The 26900-nt window shown below is 37.6% G+C and overlaps 3 protein-coding genes and 1 long non-coding RNA gene across 4 annotated transcripts in view; all 4 read left to right on the top strand.

Annotated features, from left to right (window-relative positions):
• LOC128359986 (NACHT, LRR and PYD domains-containing protein 12-like) overlaps positions 1-26900 on the top strand; it is a 291384-nt gene that overhangs the window by 105194 nt on the left and 159290 nt on the right. The gene's annotated exons all lie outside the window — the stretch shown is intronic.
• Positions 2115-4013, top strand: LOC128360939 (E3 ubiquitin/ISG15 ligase TRIM25-like). Its single transcript, XM_053321501.1, has one exon. The coding sequence runs from the start codon at positions 2115-2117 to the stop codon at positions 3765-3767; it is 1653 nt and encodes a 550-aa protein (XP_053177476.1). The 3' UTR covers positions 3768-4013.
• Positions 11690-16552, top strand: LOC128360718 (tripartite motif-containing protein 16-like). Its single transcript, XM_053321211.1, has 2 exons — positions 11690-13003; positions 16211-16552. The coding sequence occupies exons 1-2, from the start codon at positions 11690-11692 to the stop codon at positions 16550-16552; spliced, it is 1656 nt and encodes a 551-aa protein (XP_053177186.1).
• Positions 19206-19809, top strand: LOC128361033 (uncharacterized). Its single transcript, XR_008321540.1, has 3 exons — positions 19206-19266; positions 19609-19702; positions 19794-19809. It is a non-coding gene; the product is annotated as an uncharacterized LOC128361033 (long non-coding RNA).

The raw sequence follows: 26900 nt of genomic DNA, 5'->3' as shown, positions 1-26900 counted from the left end.
TATAAAACAAACACGTCCTGAGGTGAAATGGGGAAAAGGCACAAGCTCTTTGTAAGTTATGCTCATTACTGCTGCATTGAATACATTGCAGCTCATCATCATTTCACTACAAGGCAAGGCAGTTTTATTTATATAGCGCATTTCATACACAATGGCAACTCAATGTGCTTTATATAAAACAGAAACATTACAACATACAATTAACCCCTCCACACCCCCCCCCCCCCATTATAAAAACAAAGTTCAGAAAAATAGAAAGACATAAATAAAATTATAGAATAGAGCATTAAATATAAGATTGCAGCATGAAATAATAAATTAGCTTTAAAATCATTAAAAGGACATAGAGTGCAAATGAAAGATTAAAATGTAAAGTGCTTTAAAAGAGCTCAATCATAAGCTCAGGAGAAGAGAAATGTTTTTAACCTGGATACAATCAGCTAAATGTATCTACACAAAATCCAGGAACTCGAAGGACTGCATCATTTATTTTTATTTCAAAATGTGGCTCATAACATACGTAATGAAACTTCCACTCTGTCCGATCAACCCTGACACTGAAACACTGAAACACTGCAACACGCCGCTCCCTCACTGCGCTAGCTTACTGTTAGCTGTTAGCTGTTATCCGCCAGGTAATCGCGAATACCCGGGAGATGTCGCGATATGGTCCCGCCCACACCTCCATGAAATATGATTGGCTAAGACAACTGTCAAACTCAAATTCATGCCCACATGAAGGGGAGGGAGGGGGGGGGGGGGGGCTTGATTTACCCAGATACCACTGGAAGAAAAATCATGATTGGTCCATTTCCCGTTATATTAACCCATTGTTTCCCAAGAAATATTAGTCCAGGTTTATAACAGTGGCCTAGAAATTATTACTAGTGTATATTTCTCACTGAATACAAAATGATTGAAAACAAATATATATATATATATATTAGTAGTACAAAAAATCATTTTTTCTTAGGCTTTCACTGAATACCTGAAGACCCAGAGATTGCCCCTCTGTTGAAACACTCTGAGAGCTCCACCACATAGTGATTCCCCCTCTAAACTGAGTAGAATCACTCAAGCACTGTATTTAAGTACAGTTTGAGGTACTAGTACTTTACTGTAGTACAGTTTGAGGTACTAGTACTTTACTGTAGTACAGTTAGAGGTACTTGTACTTTACTGTAGTACAGTTTGAGGTACTTGTACTTTACTGTAGTACAGTTTGAGGTACTTGTGCTTTACTGTAGTACAGTTTGAGGTACTAGTACTTTACTGTAGTACAGTTTGAGGTACTTGTGCTTTACTGTAGTACAGTTTGAGGTACTAGTACTTTACTATAGTACAGTTTGAGGTACTTGTACTTTACTGTAGTACAGTTTGAGGTACTAGTACTTTACTATAGTACAGTTTGAGGTACTTGTACTTTACTGTAGTACAGTTTGAGGTACTTGTACTTTACTGTAGTACAGTTTGAGGTACTTGTACTTTACTGTAGTACAGTTTGAGGTACTAGTACTTTAATATAACAAGCTTTTAAAATACAACACATTGTTAAAGATGAAACCAGTCAGCAGTGTGTAGTCAGGCTCACATTTCAGATGTCTATGAGTTGTTAACAGCTCCACCAAATACTGATTCTTCCCTCTAAACTTCTCACATGCTTTCATTTCAATTAATGTTCAAATGATCCAATAAATGTTCAAATGATCCAATAAATGTTCAAATGATCCAATATTTCAGCAAAAATCAAAGATTAGAGAAAAAGTCCAAAAACTGAAAACACGTTTGTGTATCAGAACTTTGTTTTTTCTTCTTTCCTCTCACATTAATCATCTCATGTTGAGAAGCTTTTAACTGAGACTTTACTGTAAATGAGGAAACACAGTTTGAATCCACAGTGCGGCTCCTCGTCCTGATAACCGTCCCTGTTCTTTAAACACAACAAGCTCCACTCTGGGATCAGATTTCATTGTTCTCTCCCTTCAGATCTACAGTTTGTAGATGGGTGTAACCAACATGTGACTCAGTACAGAGCCGTCAGGCTGCATTCACTGCAGGATCACATGATCAAACAGAAAGTGAAACTCAGACAGTCGTTGCCTCTGAGAGCTGAAATGGCGCAGAGAGATCAGCTGGACCGAGAAACCTTCTCCTGTCCAATCTGTCTGGATCTACTGAAGGATCCGGTGGCTATTCCCTGTGGACACAGCTACTGTATGAGCTGTATTAAAGGATTCTGGGATGGAGAGGATCAGAGGAAGATCTACAGCTGCCCTCAGTGCAGAGAGGCCTTCACACCGAGGCCTGTACTGAAGAAAAACACCATGTTAGCAGCTTTAGTGGAGCAGCTGAAGAAGACTGGACTCCAAGCTGCTCCTGCTGATCACTGCTATGCTGGACCTGAAGATGTGGCCTGTGATGTCTGCACTGGGAGGAAGCTGAAAGCCTTCAAGTCCTGTCTGGTGTGTCTGGCCTCTTACTGTGAGAATCACCTCCAGTCTCATTATGAATCACCTACATTTAAAAAACACAAGCTGGTGGAGCCCTCCAAGAAGCTCCAGGAGAACATCTGCTCTCTTCATGGTAGGATGATGGAGATTTTCTGCTGTACAGATAAGAAGGGTATCTGTTATCTGTGCACTATGGAGGATCATAAAGGCCACGACACAGTCCCAGCTGCAGCAGAAAGGACTGAGAGGCAGAGAGAGCTCGAGGTGAGTCGACTAAACATCCAGCAGAGAATCCAGGACAGAGAGAAAGATGTGAAGCTGCTTCAACAGGAAGTGGAGGCCGTCAGTCGCTCTGCTGATAAAGCAGTGGAGGACAGTGAGAAGATCTTCACTCAGCTGATCCGTCTCCTCCAGAAAAGAAGCTCTGATGTGAAGCAGCAGATCAGATCCCAGCAGGAAACTGAAGTGAGTGGAGTCAAAGAGCTTCAGGAGAAGCTGCAGCAGGAGATCACTGAGCTGAAGAGGAAAGACGCTGAACTGAAGCAGCTCTCACACACAGAGGATCACAACCAGTTTCTACACAACTACCCCTCAGTGTCACAACTCAGTGAAGCTACAGACTCATCCAGCATCAATATCCGTCCTCTCAGATACTTTGAGGATGTGACAGCAGCTGTGTCAGAGCTCAGAGATAAACTAAAGGACATCCTGAGGGACAAATGGACAAACATCTCATGGTTAGTGAGTAATGTGGACGTTTTACTGCCACAACCAGAACCCAAGACCAGAGCTGGGTTCTTAAGATATTCACGTGAAATCACTCTGGATCCAAACACAGCACACACAAATCTGTTATTATCTGAGGGGAACAGAAAAGTAGAATGTATGAGTCAACAACAGTCTTATTCTAGTCACACAGACAGATTCACTAGTTGTTTTCAAGTCCTGAGTAGAGAGAGTCTGACTGGACGTTGTTACTGGGAGGTGGAGAGGAGAGGAGCAGTTTTTGTAGCAGTCGCATACAAGAATATCAGCAGAGCCGGATATGAATCTCTATTTGGACGTAATGACAAATCTTGGTCTTTAACTTGTTCCACTAACAGTTATATATTTTGGTTCAACAACATTAATTCTCCCATCTCAGGTCCTGTTTCCTCCAGAGTCGGAGTGTACCTTGATCACAAAGCAGGTATTCTGTCCTTCTACAGCGTCTCTGAAACCATTACTCTCCTCCATAGAGTCCAGACCACATTCACTCAGCCTCTCTATGCTGGACTTTATGTCTTTTCCACAGCTGAGTTGTGTAAAGTGAAATAGACAGAAGTCATTTCAGACTTCATGTGTCAGATGTTGTAATTCTTCATGATTTTGTCTCCATGTTTCTGAGCTGCTCAGAGATCAGCTGACATGCTAATAGTGATATTCAACACTTTGTTTACTTTATGTATGTGTCGTTTATATGTTCAGTTTCTTTAAATGTGACTTTTTCCTGTGTGTTTTTATCCATGGAGGCTCTCACTGCTCATCACCATGTTTTTAACCTTCACTGACATTTCTTCAGATGAAAATGTGAACTTCTCTTTGTTCTAAATGTTAGTTTCATGTTTGTATTGATGTATTTGTGTCTGTTGTTTCTTAAACAGAGAAAACAGCAGAACTTCCTTCATCACAGATATTTTGTTCTCATCACTTTGTAAATTCATAAAGAAATGTTCAATCAAAGTGTAATGATCATGATAATAATCATTAATGATGTTCTTGTACATAGCTGAAATTCTGGGTTAACTTAGCATTGTTACAGCAGCTTAGCACCACATTTAGGTCGCCTGGTTCATCCACACCTCCTCACACACTGATTATTTAGCCTCTATCTTTGCTCTATATTATGTAGTAATGGAGTAACTCTGCTTTGAATTAATGGGACTTTTACAACTACTAATTTTAGACTTATTAATAATAAAAAATAATAATTAGGTGTTGCAATGTAGTTATACACTATAGGTAGATTCCTGTTAAAAAAATACATAAAGTTGTTTATATGGTTTAATATCAATAAATGTTCAATTGATCCAATATTTCAATATATTGTTTCTTCTTTCCTCTCCCATTAATCATCTCACCAGCCCTCACATTTATCTGCTGACCCTTTGGTCATTGTTGGGAACCACTGGACTAAACTAGCTAACTGTATATAAAGTAGTGTAAACTAGCTAACTGTATATAACGTAGTATAAACTAGCTAACTGTATATAAAGTAGAGTAAACTAGCTAACCGTATATAAATTAGAGTAAACTAGCTAACTGTATATAAAGTAGAGTACACTAGCTAACTGTATATAAAGTAGTGTAAACTAGCTAACTGTATATAAAGTAGTATAAACTAGCTAACTGTATATAAAGTAGTATAAACTAGCTAACTGTACATAAAGTAGTATAAACTAGCTAACTGTATATAAAGTAGTGTAAACTAGCTAACTGTATATAAAGTAGTATAAACTAGCTAACTGTACATAAAGTAGTATAAACTAGCTAACTGTACATAAAGTAGTATAAACTAGCTAACTGTATATAAAGTAGTGTAAACTAGCTAACTGTATATAAAGTAGTATAAACTAGCTAACTGTACATAAAGTAGTATAAACTAGCTAACTGTACATAAAGTAGTATAAACTAGCTAACTGTGTATAAAGTACTGTAAAATAGCTAACTGTATATAAAGTAGTATAAACTAGCTAACTGTATATAAAGTAGTATAAACTAGCTAACCGTATATAAAGTAGTATAAACTAGCTAACCGTACATAAAGTAGTATAAACTAGCTAACTGTGTATAAAGTAGTATAAACTAGCTAACTGTATATAAAGTAGTATAAACTAGCTAACCGTATATAAAGTAGTATAAACTAGCTAACCGTATATAAAGTAGTATAAACTAGCTAACCGTACATAAAGTAGTATAAACTAGCTAACTGTATATAAAGTAGTATAAACTAGCTAACTGTATATAAAGTAGTATAAACTAGCTAACTGTACATAAAGTAGTGCAAACTAGCTAACTGTATATAAAGTAGTATAAACTAGCTAACTGTATATAAAGTAGTATAAACTAGCTAACCGTATATAAAGTAGTATAAACTAGCTAACTGTACATAAAGTAGTATAAACTAGCTAACTGTGTATAAAGTAGTATAAACTAGCTAACTGTATATAAAGTAGTATAAACTAGCTAACCGTATATAAAGTAGTATAAACTAGCTAACCGTATATAAAGTAGTATAAACTAGCTAACCGTACATAAAGTAGTATAAACTAGCTAACTGCATATAAAGTAGTATAAACTAGCTAACTGTATATAAAGTAGTATAAACTAGCTAACTGTATATAAAGTAGTATAAACTAGCTAACTGTACATAAAGTAGTGCAAACTAGCTAACTGTATATAAAGTAGTATAAACTAGCTAACCGTATATAAAGTAGTATAAACTAGCTCCACCTCCAGCAGCTACAACAGTAACATGCTACTCTAACACTGATGCTTCACTATTAATAATCTAATGATGTCATATATAATAATATATCACTACTTTTACTGTAATACTGCATACTACATCACTATAATACTGCAGTACTTTTACTGTAATACTGCATACTACATCACTCATAATACTGCAGTACTTTAACTGTAATACTGCATACTACATCACTATAATACTGCAGTACTTTTACTGTAATACTGCATACTACATCACTCATAATACTGCAGTACTTTTACTGTAATACTGCATACTACATCACTATAATACTGCAGTACTTTTACTGTAATACTGCATACTACATCACTATAATACTGCAGTACTTTTACTATAATACTGCATACTACATCACTCATAATACTGCAGTACTTTTACTGTAATACTGCATACTACATCACTATAATACTGCAGTACTTTTACTGCAATACTGCATACTACATCACTCATAATACTGCAGTACTTTTACTGTAATACTGCATACTACATCACTCATAATACTGCAGTACTTTTACTGTAATACTGCATACTACATCACTCATAATACTGCAGTACTTTTACTGTAATACTGCATACTACATCACTATAATACTGAAGTACTTTTACTGTAATACTGCATACTACATCACTATAATACTGCAGTACTTTTACTGTAATACTGCATACTACATCACTCATAATACTGCAGTACTTTTACTGTAATACTGCATATTACATCACTCATAATACTGCAGTACTTTTACTGTAATACTGCATACTACATCACTATAATACTGCAGTACTTTTACTGTAATACTGCATACTACATCACTATAATACTGCAGTACTTTTACTGTAATACTGCATACTACATCACTCATAATACTGCAGTACTTTTACTGTAATACTGCATACTACATCACTATAATACTGCAGTACTTTTACTGTAATACTGCATACTACATCACTATAATACTGCAGTACTTTTACTGTAATACTGCATACTACATCACTCATAATACTGAAGTACTTTTACTGTAATACTGCATACTACATCACTATAATACTGCAGTACTTTTACTGTAATACTGCATACTACATCACTCATAATACTGCAGTACTTTTACTGTAATACTGCATACTACATAACTCATAATACTGCAGTACTTTTACTGTTATACTGCATACTACATCACTCCTAATACTGCAGTACTTTTACTGTAATACTGCATACTACATCACTCCTAATACTGCAGTACTTTTACTGTAATACTGCATACTACATCACTCCTAATACTGCAGTACTTTTACTGTAATACTGCATACTACATCACTCATAATACTGCAGTACTTTTACTGTAATACTGCATACTACATCACTCATAATACTGCAGTACTTTTACTGTAATACTGCATACTACATCACTCATAATACTGCAGTACTTTTACTGTAATACTGCATACTACATCACTATAATACTGCAGTACTTTTACTGTAATACTGCATACTACATCACTCATAATACTGCAGTACTTTTACTGTAATACTGCATACTACATCACTATAATACTGCAGTACTTTTATTGTAATACTGCATACTACATCACTATAATACTGCAGTACTTTTACTGTAATACTGCATACTACATCACTCCTAATACTGCAGTACTTTTACTGTAATACTGCATACTACATCACTCATAATACTGCTGTACTTTTACTGTAATACTGCATACTACATCACTCATAATACTGCAGTACTTTTACTGTAATACTGCATACTACATCACTATAATACTGCAGTACTTTTACTGTAATACTGCATACTACATCACTCATAATACTGCAGTACTTTAACTGTAATACTGCATACTACATCACTATAATACTGCAGTACTTTTACTGTAATACTGCATACTACATCACTCATAATACTGCAGTACTTTTACTGTAATACTGCATACTACATCACTATAATACTGCAGTACTTTTACTGTAATACTGCATACTACATCACTATAATACTGCAGTACTTTTACTATAATACTGCATACTACATCACTCATAATACTGCAGTACTTTTACTGTAATACTGCATACTACATCACTATAATACTGCAGTACTTTTACTGCAATACTGCATACTACATCACTCATAATACTGCAGTACTTTTACTGTAATACTGCATACTACATCACTCATAATACTGCAGTACTTTTACTGTAATACTGCATACTACATCACTCATAATACTGCAGTACTTTTACTGTAATACTGCATACTACATCACTATAATACTGAAGTACTTTTACTGTAATACTGCATACTACATCACTATAATACTGCAGTACTTTTACTGTAATACTGCATACTACATCACTCATAATACTGCAGTACTTTTACTGTAATACTGCATATTACATCACTCATAATACTGCAGTACTTTTACTGTAATACTGCATACTACATCACTATAATACTGCAGTACTTTTACTGTAATACTGCATACTACATCACTATAATACTGCAGTACTTTTACTGTAATACTGCATACTACATCACTCATAATACTGCAGTACTTTTACTGTAATACTGCATACTACATCACTATAATACTGCAGTACTTTTACTGTAATACTGCATACTACATCACTATAATACTGCAGTACTTTTACTGTAATACTGCATACTACATCACTCATAATACTGAAGTACTTTTACTGTAATACTGCATACTACATCACTATAATACTGCAGTACTTTTACTGTAATACTGCATACTACATCACTCATAATACTGCAGTACTTTTACTGTAATACTGCATACTACATAACTCATAATACTGCAGTACTTTTACTGTTATACTGCATACTACATCACTCCTAATACTGCAGTACTTTTACTGTAATACTGCATACTACATCACTCCTAATACTGCAGTACTTTTACTGTAATACTGCATACTACATCACTCCTAATACTGCAGTACTTTTACTGTAATACTGCATACTACATCACTCATAATACTGCAGTACTTTTACTGTAATACTGCATACTACATCACTCATAATACTGCAGTACTTTTACTGTAATACTGCATACTACATCACTCATAATACTGCAGTACTTTTACTGTAATACTGCATACTACATCACTATAATACTGCAGTACTTTTACTGTAATACTGCATACTACATCACTCATAATACTGCAGTACTTTTACTGTAATACTGCATACTACATCACTATAATACTGCAGTACTTTTATTGTAATACTGCATACTACATCACTATAATACTGCAGTACTTTTACTGTAATACTGCATACTACATCACTCCTAATACTGCAGTACTTTTACTGTAATACTGCATACTACATCACTCATAATACTGCTGTACTTTTACTGTAATACTGCATACTACATCACTCATAATACTGCAGTACTTTTACTGTAATACTGCATACTACATCACTATAATACTGCAGTACTTTTACTGTAATACTGCATACTACGTCACTATAATACTGCAGTACTTTTACTGTAATACTGCATACTACATCACTATAATACTGCAGTACTTTTACTGTAATACTGCATACTACATCACTATAATACTGCAGTACTTTTACTGTAGTAGCATTTTCACACAGGACTTTGAGTATCTCCACATCACTGTATTAATGCAGCACTCATTTTACTTTAACCTTTACTTTACTTTACTTTAATGTATTTATTTTATTCCTTTAAAGCATCTGAACTGTTCCTGGATTGAATGTAGGCTACAACATCTATAAGTAAACACAAAATTTCCCAAACATAAATAATATTTAACAAAATGCAGGAATTACAGAAAGTAAAAGGATTGATTTTAAAACTGTAAAGAAACGAATACATATTGTATTACTGTCAGAGGTAACACTTTACTTTTAGCTTTTGTTATACACCACTGTCCTCTGGTGGATGTTTTAGTAATTACAGGCATAAATGAGTTTGTCAGACGGTTACAGTAAGAGCTTGGAACAATGATACAAACATATAAATCACCCTGAAAGAAGATAAGATTACATTGGTCTGATTTATAAGCATGCAGATAAAATAATGAACAGAGAAGAAAGAGTAAAGTCAGGTCAGACATCAGCTAGAAGCAACCAGCTGTCATCAAGCTCTGCAGAAGAACTTCACCGGCATCATTATTATAATTATTAAGTAGTATTAATAATAATTATGATAAGAAGAAGAAGAACTGTATTTATATAGCACTTTTCATACAGAAAATGTAGCTCCAGTCCTTTATAGTTGAAGCAATAAAAGGAGTACAGAAAGTTAAATTCAACACCATAGGTTAAAAGAAAGAAATTGAATAAAATCAAGTCTTAAACACAGATTACTGTCTCACATTGCAATTTTCTTTCATATTTACTGAATTTGTATGTATAATCTACTCTTACCTTTATTTTTTAACTTAAAGGTCTTTATATATTTGTGTATTTATTCTTATTTATTTATGTTTGTTTGTGTATGAGCTACTGGATACCCGAATCTCCCTGATGGTAATGAATAAATGATCAATACACACATACATAGGAACTGATATTGTCACAAACCAGGCCAGTTAGTGGCAAAAAGGGAGTCCACACAAGTGATAACCAATCAAAATTAATTTATTAGTAAATCATTTTAACTTGAAATTAAACTAATAGGTAAATTAGTCAAATGGAAATCAGATTATACCAAACAGCTACAATAAACTTATATCAAAATAAAGCAAAAGGATGTGTAATAGGATGTGTTTAAAAGTCAGTCATGTGTGCAGTGTATGGATGAGTGAAAGGTGTTGTGTGAAGTGTTGAATGCAGGAGGTAGCAACACTTAGGTCCACATGGCCGGTGGAAGCCGGCCATGTGGCTAACTGTATGTAAAGTAGTGTAAACTAGCTAACTGTATATAAAGTAGTATAAACTAGCTAACTGTATGTAAAGTAGTGTAAACTAGCTAACTGTATATAAAGTAGTATAAACTAGCTAACTATATAAAGTAGTATAAACTAGCTAACTGTATATAAAGTAGTATAAACTAGCTAACTGTATGTAAAGTAGTGTAAACTAGCTAACTGTATATAAAGTAGCGTAAACTAGCTAACTGTATGTAAAGTAGTATAAACTAGCTAACTGTATGTAAAGTAGTGTAAACTAGCTAACTGTATATAAAGTAGCGTAAACTAGCTAACTGTATGTAAAGTAGTATAAACTAGCTAACTGTATATAAAGTAGTATAAACTAGCTAACTGTATATAAAGTAGTGTAAACTAGCTAACCGTATATAAAGTAGTGTAAACTAGCTAACTGTATAAACTGCAGTACTTTTACTGTAATACTGCATACTACATCACTATAATACTGCAGTACTTTTACTTGTAATGGAGTATTTGTACATAGCAGTAAAGTTAAATGTTGAGCAGCTTTTAACTGAGACTTTACTGTAAATGAGGAAACACAGTTTGAATCCACAGTGCGGCTCATCGTCCTGATAACCGTCCCTGTTCTTTAAACACAACAAGCTCCACTCTGGGATCAGAGTTCCTTGTTCTCTCCCTTCAGAGCTACAGTTTGTAGATGGGTGTAACCAACATGTGACGCAGTACAGAGCCGTCAGACTGCGTTCACTGCAGGATCACATGATCAAACAGAAAGTGAAACTCTGACAGTCGTTGCCTCTGAGAGCTGAAATGGCGCAGAGAGATCAGCTGGACCGAGAATCCTTCTCCTGTTCGATCTGTCTGGATCTACTGAAGGATCCGGTGACTACTACCTGTGGACACAGCTACTGTATGAGCTGTATTAAAGGATTCTGGGATGGAGAGGATCAGAAGAAGATCTACAGCTGCCCTCAGTGCAGAGAGGCCTTCACACCGAGGCCTGTCCTGAAGAAAAACACCATGTTAGCAGCTTTAGTGGAGCAGCTGAAGAAGACTGGACTCCAAGCTGCTCCTGCTGATCACTGCTATGCTGGACCTGAAGATGTGGCCTGTGATTTCTGCACTGGGAGGAAGCTGAAAGCCTTCAAGTCCTGTCTGCAGTGTCTGGCCTCTTACTGTGAGAATCACCTCCAGTCTCACTATGAATCACCTACATTTAAAAAACACAAGCTGGTGGAGCCCTCCAAGAAGCTCCAGGAGAACATCTGCTCTCGTCATGATGAGGTGATGAAGATATTCTGCCGTACTGATAAGAAGTGTATCTGTTATCTGTGCACTATGGAGGATCATAAAGGCCACGACACAGTCCCAGCTGCAGCAGAAAGGACTGAGAGGCAGAGAGAGCTCGAGGTGAGTCGACTAAACATCCAGCAGAGAATCCAGGACAGAGAGAAAGATGTGAAGCTGCTTCAACAGGAGGTGGAGGCCGTCAGTCGCTCTGCTGATAAAGCAGTGGAGGACAGTGAGAAGATCTTCACTCAGCTGATCCGTCTCCTCCAGAAAAGAAGCTCTGATGTGAAGCAGCAGATCAGATCCCAGCAGGAAACTGAAGTGAGTGGAGTCAAAGAGCTTCAGGAGAAGCTGCAGCAGGAGATCACTGAGCTGAAGAGGAAAGACGCTGAACTGAAGCAGCTCTCACACACAGAGGACCACAACCAGTTTCTACACAACTACCCCTCAGTGTCACAACTCAGTGAACCTACAGACTCATCCAGCATCAATATCCGTCCTCTCAGATACTTTGAGGATGTGACAGCAGCTGTGTCAGAGCTCAGAGATAAACTACAGGACATCCTGAGGGACGAATGGACAAACATCTCACTGGCAGTGACTGAAGTGGTTTTACTGTCAGAACCAGAACCCAAGACCAGAGCTGAGTTCTTAAAATATTCACGTGAAATCACTCTGGATCCAAACACAGTAAACACACATCTGTTATTATCTGAGGGGAACAGAAAAGTAGAATGGACGAATCAACAGTCTTATTCTCGTCACAGAGACAGATTCACTAAATATGTTCAGGTCCTGTGTAGAGAAAGTCTGACTGGACGTTGTTACTGGGAGGTGGAGTGGAGAGGAATAGTTTATGTAGCAGTCGCATACAAGAATATCAGCAGAGCAGGAGATGAATCTGAATTTGGACGTAATGACAAATCTTGGTCTTTATATTGTTACCCTAACAGGTATGTATTTTCCTTCAACAACATTGAAACTCCCGTCCCAGGTCCTGTTTCCTCCAAAGTCGGAGTGTACCTGGATCACAGAGCAGGTATTCTGTCCTTCTACAGCGTCTCTGAAACCATGACTCTCCTCCACAGAGTCCAGACCATATTCACTCAGCCTCTCTATGCTGGATTTTATATTTCTTACACAGCTGAGTTGTGTAAAGTGAAATAGACAGAAGTCATTTCAGACTTCATGTGTCAGATGTTGTAATTCTTCATGTTTTTGTCTCCATGTTTCTGAGCTGCTCAGAGATCAGCTGACATGCTAATAGTGATATTCAACACTTTGTTTACTTTATGTATGTGTCGTTTATATGTTCAGTTTCTTTAAATGTGACTTTTTCCTGTGTGTTTTTATCCATGGAGGCTCTCACTGCTCATCACCATGTTTTTAACCTTCACTGACATTTCTTCAGATGAAAATGTGAACTTCTCTTTGTTCTAAATGTTAGTTTCATGTTTGTATTGATGTATTTGTGTCTGTTGTTTCTTAAACAGAGAAAACAGCAGAACTTCCTTCATCACAGATATTTTGTTCTCATCACTTTGTACATTCATAAAGAAATGTTCAATCAAACTGTAATGATCATGATAATAATCATTAATGATGTTCTTGTACATAGCTGACATTCTGGGTTAGCTTAGCATTGTTACAGCAGCTTAGCTCCACATTTAGGTCGCCTGGTTCATCCACACCTCCTCACACACTGATTATTTAGCCTCTATCTTTGCTCTATATTATGTAGTAATGGAGTAACTCTGCTTTGAATTAATGGGACTTTTAACTGAGAACAACTACTAATTTTAGACTTATTAATGTAAAAATAAAAATTAAGGTAAAAAAAAGAAGTTTAATTAAGTGTTGCAATGTAGTTATACACTATAGGTAGATTTCTGTTAAAAAATAAACACATTTGTGTATCAGAACTTTGTTTTTTCTTCTTTCCCATTAATCATCTCAGCAGCCCTCACATTTATCTGCTGACCTTTTGGAGGGCCCCCACCCCTAGGTTGGGAACCACTGGACTAAACTAGCTAACTGTATATAAAGTAGTATAACCTAGCTAACTGTATATAAAGTAGTATAAACTAGCTAACTGTATATAACGTAGTATAAACTAGCTAACTGTATATAAAGTAGTATAAACTAGCTAACTGTATATAAAGTAGTATAAACTAGCTAACTGTATATAAAGTAGTATAAACTAGCTAACTGTATATAAAGTAGTATAAACTAGCTAACCGTATATAAAGTAGTATAAACTACTTTTACTGTAATACTGCATACTACATCACTATAATACTGCAGTACTTTTACTGTAACACTGCATACTACATCACTCATAATACTGCAGTACTTTTACTGTTATACTGCATACTACATCACTATAATACTGCAGTACTTTTACTTGTAATGGAGTATTTGTACATAGCAGTAAAGTTAAATGTTGAGCAGCTTTTATCTGAGACTTTACTGTAAATGAGGAAACACAGTTTGAATCCACAGTGCGGCTCCTCGTCCTGATAACCGTCCCTGTTCTTTAAACTCAACAAGCTCCACTCTGGGATCAGAGTTCCTTGTTCTCTCCCTTCAGAGCTACAGTTTGTAGATGGGTGTAACCAACATGTGACTCAGTACAGAGCCGTCAGGCTGCATTTCTGACTAAATCACATGATCAAACAGAAAGTGAAACTCAGACAGTCGTTGCCTCTGAGAGCTGAAATGGCGCAGAGAGATCAGCTGGACCGAGAATCCTTCTCCTGTTCGATCTGTCTGGATCTACTGAAGGATCCGGTGACTACTTCCTGTGGACACAGCTACTGTATGAGCTGTATTAAAGGATTCTGGGATGGAGAGGATCAGAGGAGGATCTACAGCTGCCCTCAGTGCAGAGAGGCCTTCACACCGAGGCCTGTCCTGAAGAAAAACACCATGTTAGCAGCTTTAGTGGAGCAGCTGAAGAAGACTGGACTCCAAGCTGCTCCTGCTGATCACTGCTATGCTGGACCTGAAGATGTGGCCTGTGATGTCTGCACTGGGAGGAAGCTGAAAGCCTTCAAGTCATGTCTGCAGTGTCTGGCCTCTTACTGTGAGAATCACCTCCAGTCTCACTATGAATCACCTACATTTAAAAAACACAAGCTGGTGGAGCCCTCCAAGCAGCTCCAGGAGAACATCTGCTCTCGTCATGATGAGGTGATGAAGATATTCTGCCGTACTGATCAGCAGATTATCTGTTATCTGTGCACTATGGAGGATCATAAAGGCCACGACACAGTCCCAGCTGCAGCAGAAAGGACTGAGAGGCAGAGAGAGCTCGAGGTGAGTCGACTAAACATCCAGCAGAGAATCCAGGACAGAGAGAAAGATGTGAAGCTGCTTCAACAGGAGGTGGAGGCCGTCAGTCGCTCTGCTGATAAAGCAGTGGAGGACAGTGAGAAGATCTTCACTCAGCTGATCCGTCTCCTCCAGAAAAGAAGCTCTGATGTGAAGCAGCAGATCAGATCCCAGCAGGAAACTGAAGTGAGTGGAGTCAAAGAGCTTCAGGAGAAGCTGCAGCAGGAGATCACTGAGCTGAAGAGGAAAGACGCTGAACTGAAGCAGCTCTCACACACAGAGGATCACAACCAGTTTCTACACAACTACCCCTCAGTGTCACAACTCAGTGAACCTACAGACTCATCCAGCATCAATATCCGTCCTCTCAGATACTTTGAGGATGTGACAGCAGCTGTGTCAGAGCTCAGAGATAAACTACAGGACATCCTGAGGGACAAATGGACAAACATCTCACTGGCAGTGAGTGAAGTGGACGTTTTACTGTCAGAACCAGAACCACAACCCAAGACCAGAGCTGAGTTCTTAAGATATTCACGTGAAATCACTCTGGATCCAAACACAGTAAACACACGGCTGTCATTATCTGAGGGGAACAGAAAAGTAGAAGATACAGGAATACAACAGTCTTATTCTAGTCACCCAGACAGGTTCACTGATCATCAGGTCCTGAGTAGAGAGAGGCTGACTGGACGTTGTTACTGGGAGGTGGAGTGGAGAGGAGCAGGAGTTGGTGTATCAGTCGCATACAAGAAAATCAGCAGAGCAGGAAATACATGTATATTTGGACGTAATGACAAATCTTGGTCTTTATGGTGTTACACTAACAGTTATTTATTTTACTTCAACAACATCTCAACTCCCATCTCAGGTCCTGGTTCCTCCAGAGTCGGAGTGTACCTGGATCACAGAGCAGGTATTTTGTCCTTCTACAGCGTCTCTAAAACCATGACTCTCCTCCACAGAGTCCAGACCACATTCACTCAGCCTCTCTATGCTGGATTTTGGGTTAATCCTGGAGCCACAGCTGAGTTGTATAAAGTGAAATAGACAGAAGTCATTTCAGACTTCATGTGTCAGATGTTGTAATTCTTCATGTTTTTGTCTCCATGTTTCTGAGCTGCTCAGAGATCAGCTGACATGCTAATAGTGATATTCAACACTTGGTTTACTTTATGTATGTGTCGTTTATATGTTTAGTTTCTTTAAATGTGACTTTTTCCTGTGTGTTTTTATCCATGGAGGCTCTCACTGCTCATCACCATGTTTTTAACCTTCACTGACATTTCTTCAGATGAAAATGTGAACTTCTCTTTGTTCTAAATGTTAGTTTCATGTTTGTATTGATGTATTTGTGTCTGTTGTTTCTTAAACAGAGAAAACAGCAGAACTTCCTTCATCACAGATATTTTGTTCTCATCACTTTGTAAATTCATAAAGAAATGTTAAATCAAACTGTAATGATCATGATAATAATCATTAATGATGTTCTTGTACATAGCTGACATTCTGGGTTACACCAACTGACTGTGTGGATGAAGTCAATCTGAACATGAAATCATTGATCACACTTTACTGATTGGATGTGTCAACAATCTGAAGCTTCAATAATCAATAAACACCATTTTATCAACAGTGATCAAAGTGTTTTCTTCTCATTCAAAGCTTGTGTACTTTTACTGTAATACTGCATACTACATCACTATAATACTGCAGTACTTTTACTGTAATACTACATACTACATCACTATAATACTGCAGTACTTTTACAGTAATACTGCATACTACATCACTATAATACTGCAGTACTTTTACTGTAATACTGCATACTACATCACTCATAATACTGCTGTACTTTTACTGTAATACTGCATACTACATCACTCATAATACTGCAGTACTTTTACTGTAATACTGCATACTACATCACTCATAATACTGCAGTACTTTTACTGTAATACTGCATACTACATCACTATAATACTGCAGTACTTTTACTGTAATACTGCATACTACATCACTATAATACTGCAGTACTTTTACTGTAATACTGCATACTACATCACTATAATACTGCAGTACTTTTACTGTAATACTGCATACTACATCACTATAATACTGCAGTACTTTTACTGTAATACTGCATACTACATCACTATAATACTGCAGTACTTTTAATGTAGTAACATTTTTCACGCAGGACTTTGAGTAGGCCTATTTCCACATCAGTGTATATAAAGCAGCATTCATTTTACTTTAACCTTTAATATGTATTTATTTTATCACTGGTGTCTTTTAAAGCACCTGAACTGTTCCTGGATTGAATGCACAAAACTTCCCAAAACATAAATAATATTTAACAAAATGCAGGAATTACAGAAAGTAAAATGAAAAGAAAGGAAAGAAAGGAACATATTGTATTATTGTGAGAGGTAACGCTTTACTTTTAGCTTTTGTTATACACTACTGACCTCTGGTGGATGTTTTAGTAATTACAGGCATAAATGAGCTTGTCAGACGGTTACAGTAAGTGCTTGGAACAATGATACAAACAAATAAATCACCCTAAAAGAAGATAAGATTACATTGGTCTGATTTATAAGCATGCAGATAAAATAATGAACAGAGAAGAAAGAGTAAGTCAGGTCAGACATCAGCTAGAAGCAACCAGCTGTCATCAAGCTCTGCAGAAAAACTTCAGTGGCATCATTATTATCATTATTAAGTTGTATTAATAATAATTATGATAAGAAGAAGAAGAAGAACTGTATTTATATAGCACTTTTCATACAGTATAAATAATAGCTCCAGTCCTTTATAGTTGAAGCAATAACACAAGTACAGAAAGTTAAATTCAACAGCATAGGTTAAAAAACTTAAAACATTAAAAGAAAGAAAGTGAATAAAATCAAGTCTTAAACACAGATTACTGTCTCACATTGCAATTTTCTTTCATATTTACTGAATTTGTATGTATAATCTGCTGTTACCTTTATTTTTTAACTTAAAGGTCTTTATATATTTGTGTATATATTCTTATTTATTCATGTTTGTGTATGAGATACTGGATACCTGAATCTCCCCGATGGTAATGAATAAATGATCAATACACAATACACACATACATAGGGACTGATATTGTCACAAACCGGGCCAGTTAGTGGCAAAAAGGGAGCCCACACAAGAGATAACAAACCGAAATTAATTTATTAGTAAATCATTTTAACTTGAAATTAAACTAATAGGTAAATTAATCAAATGGAAATCAGATTATACCAAACAACTACAATAAACTTATATCAAAATAAAGCAAAAGGATGTGTAATAGGTTATGTTTAAGAGTCAGTCATGTGTGCAGTGTATGGATGAGTGGAAGGTGTTGTGTGAAGTGTTGAATGCAGGAAGTAAAAATACTTAGGTCCACATGGCCGGTGGAAGCCTGAACCCAAGTCTCAGTCTGGAGGCAGCAAGAGAGAGAACAAACATTTAGGCTGTGTCCCAATTTGGTCCAAATTGCGAGGCTGCATCCTCGAAGTGCGCATTTCGAGGCCGATTACGTCACAACGCCGCGCGAAGGCTGTCCCAATTCGAAGACTCCTTCAAATGCAGCCTTGAAATGCGGCCTTCTTTTCCCTCTTTTTCGAGGATGCACCGCTACAATCCTTCGCGGCCTCCCAAATCCCAAGATCCTTTGCGCGGCGCTGTTCAGTGCCGCGAAAACACAACAATGGCGACACCAACAGGTGAAGACTTTTCATTCAAGTGTAAGTATTGGTTTGTTTTATTTAATCATTTGTACTTATTACTACTTATACTTTTATACTTTTACTAATTACTTATATTTTATTAATTGACTTATATCTTATATATATATATATATATATATATATATATATATATAATATATATATATATATATAAATGGACTAAGATGAACAAATTTAGATTTTAATGAAGAGCTACGTTTGGGATTATCACTATTATATGTTATACTTCATTATTATCATTATTATGATAATTTTTTGCTATATTAGAACCCTTTTGTCTGTTGACATAGTAAAAAAAAAACATGTTTTACATTACATTTTGTTTTATTTTTGGTTTAGGGAGCAAGGAGCAAACCGAGCTCCTGATTAAACAAAGAGGGGAAAATGACCATCTATTCACGGGGGCCAAAAACTCCGCCACGGCGGGATGGAGGTAAGGCTGATGTCCATTTTTGTACATCTTTGCATCCCTGTGTTGATGTGATCTTGTGTTTACCTTTTCTCTTGCTTCCCTCTGTGTTTAGAGCAATACTGGAAAAGATTGGGCTGGAGGGGAAGGTCCAGCCCTACCAGGCCAAAAACAAATGGGACAATTTAAAAATATATATATAAAGTAGGTAGCCTACAGGTCTGGATTAGTTTTACTGTTACTAAATACTTTTGCTGAAAATTGCTGACATGATTGATTTCCACTGCCTTAGGATTGCAAATATCCAGGGACAGGGGAGGGGGCCAGCGGCAAGCCCACTGCTGGCACTTGGCCGTGGTTTGTCCTCATGGATGAGGTACTGGGGCAGAGGCCATCTATTGCCCCCCCAGTCCTCATTGCCTCCATCCGTGAGGACACACCAGGGCCAAGTGCCGCAGTGGGTGAGCAGGAGAGTGAAGAGGAGGAGGAGGAGGAGGAGGAGGAGGACCAGCCAGGGCCCAGGAGGAAGAGGAGGAGGGAGGATGACCTCCTTGACCCCATAAAGGAGGACATGAGAAGGCAAAATGAGGCAGAGGAGAGGAGGGAGCAGGAGGGGAAAGACAGGATGGAGAGGCTCTTCTCTCTCCTGGAAAAAGTAATAGAAAAATAAATATACATCTATATAGACGTGTTTAATTTGATTTTATTTATGAACTGTGTTTATTTATGATTTTTCTTTATTTTTTATTTGATTGTGAAGATTTTGATGTTTTATGTTGTTATAAAATAAAAAATATTGTTCATTGTTACACGTCTATTCCATTTAGTATTTACAACTTCAGTACAATTTATAACAGGGTTAACAAACGGCATAAAGTGCTACTGTTCAGGAAGAACAAGGGATTAAATATTTTCTTTTATTATCAAGTGATGAAACATTTCACTATTTACAAAATTACATCAGAAATAACTATTTACAGATTATTATTATTTTATTATTCTTTCTCTTGTGTGTTTTCCTTCTTTCTTCTTCTTTCTTTCTTTCTTTCTTGTGTGTTTTCCTTCTTTCTTCTCCTTTCCTTCTTTCTTCTCCTTTCCTTTATTCTTCTCCTTTCTTCTCTCTTATAATTTTGTCAGCTTTTTCACCGTCTTTTCGGTCGAGACGTCTTTCTCGTCTTATGGGCGGGAACAGCTGGTGACGCAACCAGGAAATTCCTCGAAGGCTAGACCGTCTCATTTCACAACGGTTGATGCGTCCTTCGGAGGTTCCTCAAGGCTGCATCCTTCGAAGGCCGCAAAGGCCGCGTCCTTCGAGGATGCAGCCTCGCAGTTGGGTCCAAATTGAGACTAAGGCTGTGTCTCAATTTGGACCCAACTGCGAGGCTGCATCCTCGAAGGACGCGGCCTTTGCGGCCTTCGAAGGATGCAGCCTTGAGGAACCTCCGAAGGACGCATCAACCGTTGTGAAATGAGACGGTCTAGCCTTCGAGGAATTTCCTGGTTGCGTCACCAGCTGTTCCCGCCCATAAGACGAGAAAGACGTCTCGACCGAAAAGACGGTGAAAAAGCTGACAAAATTATAAGAGAGAAGAAAGGAGAAGAATAAAGGAAAGGAGAAGAAAGAAGGAAAGGAGAAGAAAGAAGGAAAACACACAAGAAAGAAAGAAAGAAAGAAGAAGAAAGAAGGAAAACACACAAGAGAAAGAATAATAAAATAATAATAATCTGTAAATAGTTATTTCTGATGTAATTTTGTAAATAGTGAAATGTTTCATCACTTGATAATAAAAGAAAATATTTAATCCCTTGTTCTTCCTGAACAGTAGCACTTTATGCCGTTTGTTAACCCTGTTATAAATTGTACTGAAGTTGTAAATACTAAATGGAATAGACGTGTAACAATGAACAATATTTTTTATTTTATAACAACATAAAACATCAAAATCTTCACAATCAAATAAAAAATAAAGAAAAATCATAAATAAACACAGTTCATAAATAAAATCAAATTAAACACGTCTATATAGATGTATATTTATTTTTCTATTACTTTTTCCAGGAGAGAGAAGAGCCTCTCCATCCTGTCTTTCCCCTCCTGCTCCCTCCTCTCCTCTGCCTCATTTTGCCTTCTCATGTCCTCCTTTATGGGGTCAAGGAGGTCATCCTCCCTCCTCCTCTTCCTCCTGGGCCCTGGCTGGTCCTCCTCCTCCTCCTCCTCCTCCTCCTCTTCACTCTCCTGCTCACCCACTGCGGCACTTGGCCCTGGTGTGTCCTCACGGATGGAGGCAATGAGGACTGGGGGGGCAATAGATGGCCTCTGCCCCAGTACCTCATCCATGAGGACAAACCACGGCCAAGTGCCAGCAGTGGGCTTGCCGCTGGCCCCCTCCCCTGTCCCTGGATATTTGCAATCCTAAGGCAGTGGAAATCAATCATGTCAGCAATTTTCAGCAAAAGTATTTAGTAACAGTAAAACTAATCCAGACCTGTAGGCTACCTACTTTATATATATATTTTTAAATTGTCTCATTTTTTTTGGCCTGGTAGGGCTGGACCTTCCCCTCCAGCCCAATCTTTTCCAGTATTGCTCTAAACACAGAGGGAAGCAAGAGAAAAGGTAAACACAAGATCACATCAACACAGGGATGCAAAGATGTACAAAAATGGACATCAGCCTTACCTCCATCCCGCCGTGGCGGAGTTTTTGGCCCCCGGTGAATAGATGGTCATTTTCCCCTCTTTGTTTAATCAGGAGCTCGGTTTGCTCCTTGCTCCCTAAAACAAAAATAAAACAAAATGTAATGTAAAACATGTTTTTTTTTTACTATGTCAACAGACAAAAGGGTTCTAATATAGCAAAAAATTATCATAATAATGATAATAATGAAGTATAACATATAATAGTAATCCCAAACGTAGCTCTTCATTAAAATCTAAATTTGTTCATCTTAGTCCATTTATATATATATATATATATTATATATATATATATATATATATATATATATATATAAGATATAAGTCAATTAATAAAATATAAGTAATTAGTAAAAGTATAAAAGTATAAGTAGTAATAAGTACAAATGATTAAATAAAACAAACCAATACTTACACTTGAATGAAAAGTCTTCACCTGTTGGTGTCGCCATTGTTGTGTTTTCGCGGCACTGAACAGCGCCGCGCAAAGGATCTTGGGATTTGGGAGGCCGCGAAGGATTGTAGCGGTGCATCCTCGAAAAAGAGGGAAAAGAAGGCCGCATTTCAAGGCTGCATTTGAAGGAGTCTTCGAATTGGGACAGCCTTCGCGCGGCGTTGTGACGTAATCGGCCTCGAAATGTGCACTTCGAGGATGCAGCCTCGCAATTTGGACCAAATTGGGACACAGCCACAGCCTTAGACAGCCCTTAAATCCCCAGTGCTCCAAACACCCACAGGTGAGACAAACTGGGCTGACGACCTGTCCCCACCTCCACCTCCACCCAGGGAAGCCACACAGCCAATGAACAGACAGAGGGGCAGGCCGTCACAATATGTACTTATATTTTAAACTTTATATATTTTATGTATTTTTATGTATTTTGAATGATTTTATGGATCTCATGTAATGTTCCATTCTGTCTGTCACACACACAGTGATGATGTCACAATAGGCGATGATGTCACAATAGGCGATGATGTCACACACACATAAAGCATCACATCCACTGCAGTATGTTCTTAATCTGTTGGGACTAACATCTGATCAGAGGGTATTTTCTGGTAGGCAAGCCTAATATCTGATATCTGATTAAGAGTTTTTGAAGTGATCAGTGCAACAATGGAGAGTAAGGAGGATAAACGAGTGTGTGAAAGAATGAAGGGGATAATGAATCCTATAAAGAACCTGGTACTAAGTGAAAAGGCAGAGTTTCTCACGTGGGCTGTAGAAGTCCAGCTGAGGAAACATGAGAGTGACAGGACGGTCTGGGAGAAGGACACAGCCTCCCGAATCATACAAATCGAGTCTCTTGAGGCTAAAATCCTGCATTTACAAGATAAACAGGAAGCTCACAAAAAAGAAATGGAGGATTTAAGAGAAGAGTTGGAGGCATCCAAAAAACTAATTGATGTCCAATCCAAGAAAGACAAATGTAAAATTGAGCAGAAAGACCAGACACATAAACATCTGTTCGACGCTATGAAGAGACATTATGAAAGAGAAATCAAAAAATTAAAAGAACAGAGAAAGCAGGACGCAGAGAATACATCCAAGGTTGAAGCAGAACTCCACCAGAGTCAATCACGGTATGATGAAAAAATTAAGACAATTGAGAAGCAACATCATTCCAGTTTGGGAAAAGTGCAGGTTGAGAATAAAAAACTGCAAGCTGAGAATGAAAAGCTGCAGGCCGAGGTGGAAAATCTGCAGAACCTGAGCTCTAAGAGGGAGCAAGAGGCTAAGGATATATCTGCTAAATTTAACACGGTATATAAAGAATACAGAGAAAAACTCGAGAAGCAAAGAGTGGAGCTCACAGAAGACAAAACCAGGCGTGAGACTAAATGTACTGAACTGTATGTGACAGTACACAAGCAGACAAAGCAAATCCAGATCCTGGAGCAAAGGAGAGATCTTACAGTCCCGCTGAAAAGAGCAGAGGAGGCTATTAAGAAACATTTGGACTTGATTGAAAAGAAAAATCAGGAGATAGTAACTTTAAAAAGGGAGAAAAAAGAAGCGATAGAGAAGTACGCTGACCAAATGAACAAAAACGCACTTCAGACGGCGTCTTTAGATGAATCTCACCGTAAATACGCATGTCTGGAGAAAGACCTGGAGGACGAGCACGCCGCACATAAAGAGACCAAAGTGGAGTTATGTTTGAGTAACCGTACGATTTCTGACATACAGGACGATATTGAAGACCTCCGAAACAAAGTGGCGGTCAGCGAGCCTGAATGTAGGAGGCTGAAGGCTCAAGTGACACATCTGAATAATTCTCAGCTGCGTATCAAGGAAGGTATACAGGCTTGCTTATCTGCTATGGACAAGCCCAAACTATTGAGAACCAGACTCATCAACTTAAAAAGACGCCACATGGACGGCGATGAGAGTGTCAAGATGGCGGAAAGCACTCGAGAGGCCTACGACTTTGAGGCCAGATGTTACAGACGAAAGGTTGCTGCCCTCGAAGGGAACAACAGGGCTCTGAGCAGCCAGTTAAGACACAGTGAAAGGAGGCTTCAGAGCAACGCCATAAGAGGACACCACATGAGGGTCAGTTTGCTGAAAGTAATCAACGAACAGGCTGTAAAACAACGAGCAAGTCAGCAGATGGATAAAACACCTCGTCTGCCAACTATCGAAGTCAGAAAAACTCCCCAAAGGACACAAATCACACCGCCACATGAACAAAAAAGCTAACACACACACACACACACACACGGGGCGCTTGTGGTTCAGGAGGTAGAGAGGGTCATCCACCAATTACAACATCAAGTGGTTTGATTCCTTTACTCCTCCTCCGGTCCACATGGCGATGTGTCCTTGGGCAAGACACTCAACCCCGAATTGCTCCCGATGGTTGAACCGACGGTGAAGCCTGCTCGTCATCGTGTGAATGAGTGTGAATGGGTAGATGTGATGATGTCATGTAGTGTAAAAGTGCTTTTAGTGGTCAAAAAGACTAGAGAAGCACTCTACAGTACAATCCATTTACCACTTTAAAATACAACAACATGCATTTAAAAGGCAGACTTTGAGTTTTTATTCAATTAGTTGGACAAACATATTACATCAAGGGTCAAAAGAACATAAAAACAGCTGATATGTGAGGTTCAGTAGCACTAAGAACATGTTTTATACTTTCTGTGTGTAGAAGTCTTTTTAACCCTTTGTATGTCTGCTCAGCCGTTTGGTAGAAGTCACTTTGTGTCATGATATCTGCTCAAAAACTAAAATCTATTGAACCCATTTAAGTTTTTGGGCAATCTCTCCCACTTGTATGAGGTAACGTACAGACAGACCATCAGATTGGGTTATGGTTGCTATAGAAACAGGTTGTGCTAGTGTTTAGTGTAGGTGGATAAAATATTTAATCTTCATCATTAAACATATCATCTTTTGTGGTTACACCATTTGACATTTTCAGGAGAATAATACAAAACTGATGCTGCTTTTAATCTATTTTAAAGATATTTTTGAATTGCTCATCTTGCCACCCTCATTTCTTACTGACCCTATTGTGTCTGTTCTGGTGTTTGTTGTGTGTTTAATACTGATTATCCATATATTACTATATTATTTACTGTGTGCAATAATCATAAAGATGGATCTAATTGAAACAAACACCCATGATTCATCTTCCAGATTTATTATAAATACATTTTCAACAAACAGAATCACACAGTATATAAAAGCTCAGTGGATTTATTCATTTTACCAACAAGCACGAAGCACAGCGGCAACAGAAATATGTTTTCCAGTACATCAGCAGACGCCATCTCATCTCAATATTTATACCTGGAAATGTTTTACTGCATCAAATGATCATCCTGCAAGAGTCACAACGACCAACATATAACACATCGTGAAAGTTCCACGTCTGTCATGGAGGACGCAGAATAGAGAAACCAGTTGTTCTCATGTTTATTTATTATCATATAATTATTGTTCTTTTGTCTTTTTCATGCAAATATGAAAATATGCTGGATTCATTTATAGTCTTCTGTTCTGCTCTCAGAATGAATGTATTAGATATGATTTAATGGTAAGAAATTCTGCATAAGACACACTCTGGAGTTTTATTTTGAAGGCTACGTAACGGTTTTTAACGTAACAGTAACGTAGCAACCAGCAGTTAAGAAGGACAGCTGGTCAATCTGAGTCGTATTTGTCATGCTCACGAAGGCAATGACTGTAAGTTTGTTGATTTGAAGTGATGTATAATATGTGATGATTGGTTGTAATGTGTGATGTTTGTTATCTAACTTAAGTCAAAAGTAATTTGTGAACTGATGTAAAGTCATAGAAAGAAAGTGTAAAGTGAGCGTTGCTTAGCAACAATGCATCTGTTAGGGTAAACGGCTCTTTTGTGCCGTGTCGTTTTTCAGCTATTCTTTAAATATTATTATTGTTTATTAGTGCTTATTAGTTTTCTTTACAGAGTGTCGCTAAGGTTTTGTATTGTTTTCATTTGCAGTTTCACTCGTGGTATTACTATTAAATCAAAGGAAATAAAGG

Source organism: Scomber japonicus, chromosome 6 (genome assembly GCF_027409825.1).
Source record: "Scomber japonicus isolate fScoJap1 chromosome 6, fScoJap1.pri, whole genome shotgun sequence".
Lineage (NCBI taxonomy): Eukaryota > Metazoa > Chordata > Actinopteri > Scombriformes > Scombridae > Scomber > Scomber japonicus.
Note: the sequence above shows the minus strand (reverse complement) of the source record. Positions and strands in the feature narration are given on the sequence as shown.

Excerpts from the sequence above, each read along its gene's own strand:
- LOC128360718 (XM_053321211.1), top strand. The coding sequence starts at position 11,690 with ATGGCGCAGAGAGATCAGCTGGACCGAGAATCCTTCTCCTGTTCGATC. Across the intron at positions 13,004-16,210 it reads CTGGACGTTGTTACTGGGAG|GTGGAGTGGAGAGGAGCAGG; the intron begins GTGGAGTGGAGA and ends TGTTACTGGGAG.
- LOC128360939 (XM_053321501.1), top strand. The coding sequence starts at position 2,115 with ATGGCGCAGAGAGATCAGCTGGACCGAGAAACCTTCTCCTGTCCAATC.